We start from the raw sequence: 7,919 nt of genomic DNA, 5'->3' as shown, positions 1-7,919 counted from the left end.
AAAACTACGACAGATAGAAAGAAACGGTCTTCGCGTTTTTGTTGCTCAAAAAACCATTTTTTGTCATAAAAGTTGTTTATTTCATAAAAAGTTACAAAATGAGATTTGGTTACCTCCTCAGATTACCTGAAAATCAAACATAACTTCGCCTCGTTTCAAGTATTGAAACTTACCGAGGATTCTGCTTTCGTTCGCCCGGAACTCTTCCTGGATCTGCGTAACGGTTTGGTCAGCGTCCATCACTAAGACCGGAATCGAGTTGCGGCCCTCTTTAACCAACCATTCCTCGTGGGTTTCATGTAATTGTTTGAGATAATCCAAAGATATATTTTTTTCTTCCGGGCGCCCACGCGCCTTTATCCGGTCGTAAACAACCTCCGGGGTACTCCTTAAATAAACTAATAAAAATTAAGTCAACATTCTTTTTCCACTCACCTATGAGATCTAATCCTATATCTATATTATTATTGATCCAATTGAACCACTCATCTAAGACTACGTAATCCGGCTCGCTCAAATAGCCCCCTTTCCGTGCCAACTCCACGAAGCAGTAGCGATTATTCTGGACAGACCGCTCAAAAATCTGGACAGTGGTGTCAGGTCTTTTAGGGGTTGAAGTCTGTACTTTTACCCTCGTCAATTGGACGTAAGTCTGGAAAACTTTAAGCCACTGTTGGATATTCGAGTACATTAGGTCTAAGAGGTTGTGACCGTCGACATCACGCCACGACTCCAAGGGCTCCTGGAGATGGAGGGATGAAAATTAATAAATCCAACCCTGTCTACCAACTCACCCCATAGGTTTCAATGCCTGGTAAACTCTCAAAATAACGAATAAGAGTCGATTTCCCCGCTCCTATATTCCCCTCAATCGATACTTTGAAAGGACGTTTCGACGGTGGAGATGCCATCATCAAAGAGGGGGCGTTTCTTAAATGCATGATCAAGGTCATTTATCGGCGGACTTTGATTTCAAGTAGTTTGAGCATTTCCAGTAGTACAGTCAAGTAAAGTGTCGGATTGGGGTCACTTCCAATAAGAAAGTCAGCTTTCCAAAGGTGTCAAATCATTGCAAACTTTGCTCACGTCATAACCTAACTTTTTTGTTTTTGTGCGAATTTTCAAGTTTTATGCACAAGTAGAGGACGAGGGTGAAAATGTGGTGGTTTGGAAAGAAAAGTCGCCACTTACCTGAAGCCACGGGTGAGTATTGAGAAATTTAAAGGATTTTTCCGGAATGTGATTAACCTGAATTTCATGACAGATGACAGATCACGGAATTTTGAGATTCAAGCAAAAATGAGATATTTTTCAGACTCATTGGCCTAACACAGTAAAGTTACATTTCGCGATTATTTTATTGCGACTTTATCTTAAAACCTCTGATAAGGGTGGCGATCTGATTGGCCACCACGCGCGCGTAATTTAAATTCCTTTCTTCACGAGCAAAAGTGTGCAACCTGATTGGTCCACCCAAGCCCGCGCTATTTAAATGCATTCAAAATTGAAATCTGGCGGTTTTGTTCACAACAGGCCCCTATGCCCCCGGCTGCATGGACGTAATGTTGGATTACAGCCCCGACGGCATCCTCATGCGTCTCTACTACCCCACCAACGAAGATAAAAAGGATCCAGTAAGCCCCCTTGGCCCCAAATCCCGCCTTTCATTCTTTATTTCCAGAACAACAGTGCGCGTTGGATTCCATGGATGCCATCAGGTAACGGCTACATTATAGGCCTCGCCAAAGTTCTCTTCACCTTCACATTCGTCATACGTCTTGTCCAGTGGTGGTCATGTAAGCAAACCCTCCAACTCCACCTAATCAAACTCGGGTATTTACAGCCTGCGATATTCCTGCAAGCTACGGAGCAAAACCCAAAACGGATAAAAAACTAAAATGTATTGTCTTGTCGCACGGACTGGGGGCCCACAGAGTGTTGTACAGCACCATGTGCTGCGAGTTGGCTTCCAGAGGGTTTCTAGTAGCCGCGTTAGAACACAAAGGGGGCTCAGCCTGTTACAGCTACTACTATAAAAGTAAAGAAGACGCGGAAGGTAACGTGAAATCGCACGTTGAGTATGAGGCGTTTCAATTGGGGCCCACGCACTTCAAGCAGAGAAAAAGACAGATCGAAATTCGCGCCAAAGAGTGCAACCGAGCGTTGGATTTCTTGCTGGGGGTGAATCGAGGGCAAGTCCCTTACAACGTCATGGATGATGTGCCTGGTTGCTTCAAAAACGAGTTTAAACTTGCGGATTTAGAGGGAGCTTTGGATTTGGAGAGTTTGACGATGGCGGGACACTCTTTTGGGGGCGCATCGGCGCTTCTAACACTCTCGCAAAGACAAGAGTTCAAGTAAGACCCTGAAGAGGTACTCTTCTGTTTAACTCTTGTTATTGCAGACAAGGTGTGTTGTTGGATCCCTGGATGTACCCAATCAAAGATCTGGATTTACCAACCAAAGTTCGCCAACCGCTGCTCTTCATCAACACTCAGACCTTCCACATCGCGTCGAATGTCCAGGCCATGTCAAAGTACCTCACCAACAACGAAAGGACCATGTTCACCATTCTGTGAGTTTTACCACGTTGTTAACAACCATGAAATGGGTGTTTTAGGTATTCAACCCATGAGCACCAAACTGATACAGTTCTTCTTTTCGGGTCGTGGTTAAACTGGTTTATGAAGAAGATAGACCCTTTGGTGGCGCTGAAAATCAACAACTCTCTCATCCTGGAGTTCTTGGGGAAGCACGTCGGCACCCCCAGTGATATCAGTGAATTCAAGCAGTTCTTGGAGGAGGAATCACACAATTATGAAGTTGGACTCACAAAACCGTGGGCCTAAATTACTGTAAATCTTTATAAAAGTAAAAATAAAATTATATGTCTTCTTCTGGATCTTCATCAGGGTTCTGTATTTCATGCGACTCCACCTCAGTCATCACCTTGTTAGTAAGTCTGTCGTTTTCATCCTTCAGAAGTTGTATCTTCTTCTCATTCATCTAAACAAAGACTCAGACAAAGAAACGGAACGTGCGATTTTACCTCAATGATGTTCTTGTATTCTCTTCGGATCTCGTCTCGTGTAGCTGTCGCATTCTGCACCTTCTCCATCGCAACTTTCGGTGGTAGATACTTCTGGTTCATCCCCAGGATCGACTGCAGCTTATCCTTCCTCTTTTGTTCCTCTTTCAACTCCTTCCTCAACATGTTGGTTTCCACCAAAAGCACAGCGTTCTCTTCCGTCAACTTCACCTTATCCGAACTCAACGTGGACGTGCTCTTGTTCACCTGCACTTGTAAACTGGACACGGTCCTCTCCAAGAACTCCCTCTGTCTCATAAACTCGGTTTTCACTTCAGTGTCCTCCGCCTGAGTCAGCGCGAAGTCATCATCAATGTTGTATTTGTGGTACATGTCCCTGACGATTCTACTTAGAGCTGGAGGGTTCTGCACTTGACCACTCGCTAAGAAAATGTCAGTTTTGATCTTCTTCAACGCGCGTTTCATCGCGACGTTCTTCGCGACTTCCTTCTTGACCTCCTGGTCCGACGCGAAGAGTTTTTCCCGCAATTCGTGCAGCTGGAGATCAAGACTCAAAATGACTCGTTGGAGGTTCTCGAGTTCTTTGACCATGGCGTTGATTTGATCCGTTTGTTCTTGAATCATCTTCTCGCGCGGTTCAATCTGAGACTTCAACTCTTTGATTTTAAAGTCGAGGATAAACTTGAACTTCTCCAGTTCTTGGTTCTTGCGTTTGAGGTCAAAGATGCGTTTCTCTTTATCTTGGATTGTGGAGTCCCTCTCGGAGATTTCCTTCTTGAGGTCCGCGATGTCTTTCTCCAGGTTGATGATGGTCTTTTTGAGTTTGGTATGCTCGTTGTCGAGGTTGTACACTTTACTCTTCAACTCGTCGATTTCTTTTTGTGATGAAATCAACTTTTTCTTGACAATCGCAGTTTCGCCTCTGATTTTTACGTTTAAGTCTTGTTCTTCTTTGAGTTCTTTGGCGTGGCTGGCGCGGAGTTCGTAAATTTCACGATCGGCGTCTTCTTCAATCTGTTGTTTGATCTGCTCGTGTGTTCGTGTCTTTTGCGCCATTTGTTCCATTAACTCATCGAACTGCATCTGCTTCTCTTCTAACTTCTCCATAAACTGCACCGTTATTGCCTCCTCAGACTGCTTCTTCGCTTGTCTTAAATCCTCGAGTTCTTTTTCGTACCGCAAACGCATCTTCTCCATTTTCTCTTCCAACCTCATGAACTTCTCGTACTCGAAGATGAGCTTCTCGTTGTAGTTGGCCTCCAACTCCCTCACAAACTGCTCGTGGTCAAGTTTCATCTGTTTGATGTCCAAGTTGATGTTGTGGATCTCTTGGACGTGGTCGTTCTCCAATTGCTGCAACGACACCATCACTTGGGGTTGGTATCCGGAGATCTTACCTCGTTCTTCTCTTTTAACTCCTCGATGGCTTGGCAGTAACCCGAGTGGATCTCCTGCATCCTCAAACTGTTGACCACGTCGTTCTGTCGGAGTTGATAAGCGTACTCTGATTCGAGCTCGTGGAGTCTGCTCTGGAGGTTTCTGGTTTGAGCGAGACGCTCTTCGAGGATCTGGCGCGAAATTAAAATGTCTGTCGAAGGCTCGAAGTCTTTGTCCATTTTGACGGCTTTCGTTTCGGCGTTGAGGATCTTCCACATGCAGATGTCGCCTTTCCGGTCGGCAGTGAAGAGGAACTTGTCGTCGTACGACACCAACATCTGTGGGTGACTTACCAACTTACTAAAACCAAAACAAGAAGTTAAAAGGGGAGAAACTCACGTGGGTGACTACATCAGCGTGGATGTTGTAGTCGTGGAACTCTGCTTTTTCCATCAGTGGTAACTTAATGTTGTACACAGTGCCGGAGTTTCCGGAAACGAACAGCATCGTGTCTATTTTTGACAACACCATGGCGTCCAACCCCGTGTTGGTGACGAAGACATCTCTGCTGATGTTGGCGTTCATTATTTCACGAATGCGACCATCGCTGCCCACCACGTAGAGCGACTTTCCGTCGGTGGTAATGTTCACTCCTCTAAACTCGCATTGTTTCATGATGACCTCGGAGAATCTCTTCTGTTCTGTTATAATCCACTCATAGATCGCTCCTTCGCTCCCACACGACGCCATCTTCTTATCGTCGTTGGTGAAGGAAATCCCGTTGATCTTCCCGTTGTGTCCCTTCAAGTTGTACATCATATCGAAGTTAATGGAGGAGTACACTTGGATGACGTTGCCGTTGGCGGCAGCGAAGAGATGCCCCAGTTTGCTGAAGACGCACTGCTTGCACACGCGGACGTTAAACTCGCGGGTTATTTCAAACTCCTCGATCATGATGGTAAGAAACCGGAGCTTATCCGAGAACCCCACGATGCAGTAGAGACCAGTTGGGTGGAGCGCGACTCCGTAGAGATCATCTTGGAACTTTTGACTCAACTCGAGATCTTCAGTTTCGTAGTTCCAGATCTTCAGCGTGCGATCGGTTTGTCCTAACAAGAAAAAACTAGAGAAGAATTGAAAGAGTGGTGAGCACCTGCGGTCAATAAAATAGGCTTCCAGTTGCAAAGACCCAATCCTCCGATCGGACCATTGTGAAGTCGTGGTCCGTATTCGGTGAAGACTTCTTCATCGACTGTGGTGGAGGCGGAATCTTGCATCCAGAGGTTAACCGCGAAGACTTGACTCTGTCCGCACGTCACCACTAGCTTAGTCTGTGCGGGGTTAACAGCAATGCAGTTGATGACGTTGATTTTTTCGTCTCCTTCGGTGTGTTCTTGGACGGGTCGTACCGGAAGCTTGAAGATGTTTCGTTTGATGTATTTGGTAGGAGTCTCCATTTCAAACAAGTGAACACTTCCGGTCATGTACCCAAAGGCAAAACCTCGAGGAAACATGACCATGAGTCGGATACTGAAATCTTCAAGCGATTCGGAGGCAGTATCACTGACCACCTTTAAGCTAGTTTCTGAAGACTGCTGCAACCTAAGAAATCAGAAATTTAGAAAGACTGGAAAGGAGGTACAACTGACCTTGGTTTTCGACCCCTAGTGTGCACAACAAAAAGAAAAAAAGAGTTACCGGATGGTTACCACAAACTTACTCATCTTTGGGCTTCAAATCCAACACCAACAAGTCTGCAGCGTTGAAGATGAATTTTAGTTCCCCGCTGTCGATGGCTAGGAATCGGCCATCTTGAGTCCCGCATAAGAGGCGGTCCTGGGACAACCACGCCGCTGTGGTAAAATTCCACTGTTCGCCTTTACTGTAGCCGAACTGCCTCCACGTGTAATCAGTGCAGGCCAAAATTTTGATCAAGCTGTCTCCAACGAGAGCCACAACGTTGGCATCATTGGGGTTGCAAGCAATCTATCAAACTCCGAGTTAAATTTAGTTGGTAACCATGCACCCCTTACATGTCTCACATAGCCAGTGTTACCAACATTATTCGCTCGTCCTGTGCTATCCAACTTGCCTTTATCACACCTAAAAGCGTACAAAATCCAATCGGGGTCCCCGCTAACACACATCAAATATTTCGAGTCGAAAGTAAACGCAACTGCTGTAAACTCCGTCGCGGACGTTTCCTTTTCATTCGGAATGGTAATCTGTCTCTTCTTTTTGTAAGTAATAGGACACCATAATGTCACAAACGGTTTTTCCCCCGACTCAACCACTGCTACCAAAGTTCTACAACAAAACTCTCAAGACTTTGGGGGTGTATAAAGAAACTTACTTGTGTGGGCTTACTATAACTTCAGAAACATTTTTACCCTTGTCGGTGAGTTTGATGTATTTCTGACGTTTGAGATTCCAGTTATTGACAGTGAGGACTCCTCCAACGGGGTAAATTATGTCTTCGTCGGTAATAAATTGCGCGTTACCTTTGACGTCAGTTCGCAGCCCCCAAATTACACGGGGCTGCAGGAGAGGTAGGGTGGACATTTTGAGAGGTGGTGCAGTTGTTGATTTGTTGCCAGGGTGACAGGGGTGGAAATAACACGAAAGGAACCAAAACCTGGCGCATCCACCATTTTTGTACGTCAAAAATCCGTCTTTTTCGGGGTGCTGAAGGTACTTTAATAAGCTCTCGTTTCTGGTTTGAACAGAAGGAAAATCCCCACAAATTCATCGAAATAAATTAATTGTTATTCACTCTTAAATGAACTACTTCAGACTTCAGAGACGTACCAACCACGGAAAGTCCCCAATTTTTTTCCTTCTTGAAACGGTAGACGCAGTTTTAAAATGATACTTTCGCGACAACAATGTGCATGGTGGTACTGAGACATTCAGAGATCTCGAATTTTCAACACACTGTCTATTTTCATTTATTTTTTTGAAAAAAATTACCAACCAGTTTTTTTTTTCATGGTTGGTAATGAGTGATGAGTAAGAACTTTTTTCGTGCTTTATTTTCAAGAAAAAAAAGTGTTTTGTGACAAGAATGGCGAGAAAAGAAGACAGAAATGGAAAGTAGAGGTCAGTAGCTTTAGTTTGATGTATAATTTGTGGTTCCACTGCACGAATTTTGATGATAAATTTGGTTCTAAAAATCGTAATTTTTATCATTTTTTTTAGAGGTTACAAAGACCTTGGAACTTGAAAACTCTGTGATTATGGAGAACTAATTTTATAGGGCACAATGTTTATGTCCTGAAAATTATTATAACAAGACTTTGCCGCTCCAGCAGGAAAAGTGATTTGTATTTTTACTTTAAATGTCGAATCGGAAGTTCAAAAATGTAGGCGCCAAATTTAAAATGCGACTTTGTGATTGGTCGTTCAGCATGCAGATTTTTTAAATTGAAATTTTGCGTTAATGTTATTATTTTCGCCTACCATTTTGAAAAAAGAGAAATATTTTAATTTTTGC

The 7,919-nt window shown here is 44.1% G+C and overlaps 3 protein-coding genes across 3 annotated transcripts; 1 reads left to right on the top strand and 2 right to left on the bottom strand.

The window, feature by feature from the left end:
* Positions 1-56: 56 nt before the first annotated feature.
* LOC148171005 (thymidine kinase 2, mitochondrial-like) lies at positions 57-1,420 on the bottom strand. The gene is made up of 5 exons (XM_088040615.1): positions 1,192-1,420; positions 795-930; positions 436-742; positions 174-398; positions 57-126 (listed from the first exon to the last, which is right to left on the bottom strand). Exons 1-5 carry the CDS (start codon positions 1,257-1,259, stop codon positions 110-112), a joined length of 753 nt encoding a protein of 250 aa, XP_087896741.1. The 5' UTR covers positions 1,260-1,420; the 3' UTR covers positions 57-109.
* On the top strand, positions 929-2,908 carry LOC148171004 (platelet-activating factor acetylhydrolase-like). Its single transcript, XM_088040614.1, has 6 exons — positions 929-1,203; positions 1,534-1,634; positions 1,682-1,796; positions 1,844-2,357; positions 2,405-2,575; positions 2,621-2,908. Exons 1-6 carry the CDS (start codon positions 1,158-1,160, stop codon positions 2,847-2,849), a joined length of 1,176 nt encoding a protein of 391 aa, XP_087896740.1. The 5' UTR covers positions 929-1,157; the 3' UTR covers positions 2,850-2,908.
* tous (testes of unusual size) lies at positions 2,876-7,018 on the bottom strand. Its single transcript, XM_088040619.1, has 8 exons — positions 6,780-7,018; positions 6,460-6,733; positions 6,147-6,412; positions 5,580-6,028; positions 4,826-5,535; positions 4,447-4,764; positions 3,050-4,402; positions 2,876-3,006 (listed from the first exon to the last, which is right to left on the bottom strand). Exons 1-8 carry the CDS (start codon positions 6,986-6,988, stop codon positions 2,884-2,886), a joined length of 3,702 nt encoding a protein of 1,233 aa, XP_087896745.1. The 5' UTR covers positions 6,989-7,018; the 3' UTR covers positions 2,876-2,883.
* Positions 7,019-7,919: the final 901 nt, after the last annotated feature.

This window comes from Gnatocerus cornutus, chromosome 7 (genome assembly GCF_029298725.1).
Source record: "Gnatocerus cornutus isolate USDA-ARS CGAHR chromosome 7, icGnaCorn1.1, whole genome shotgun sequence".
Classification (NCBI taxonomy): Eukaryota; Metazoa; Arthropoda; class Insecta; order Coleoptera; family Tenebrionidae; genus Gnatocerus; species Gnatocerus cornutus.
This window is presented reverse-complemented; position numbering and strand designations above follow the sequence as displayed.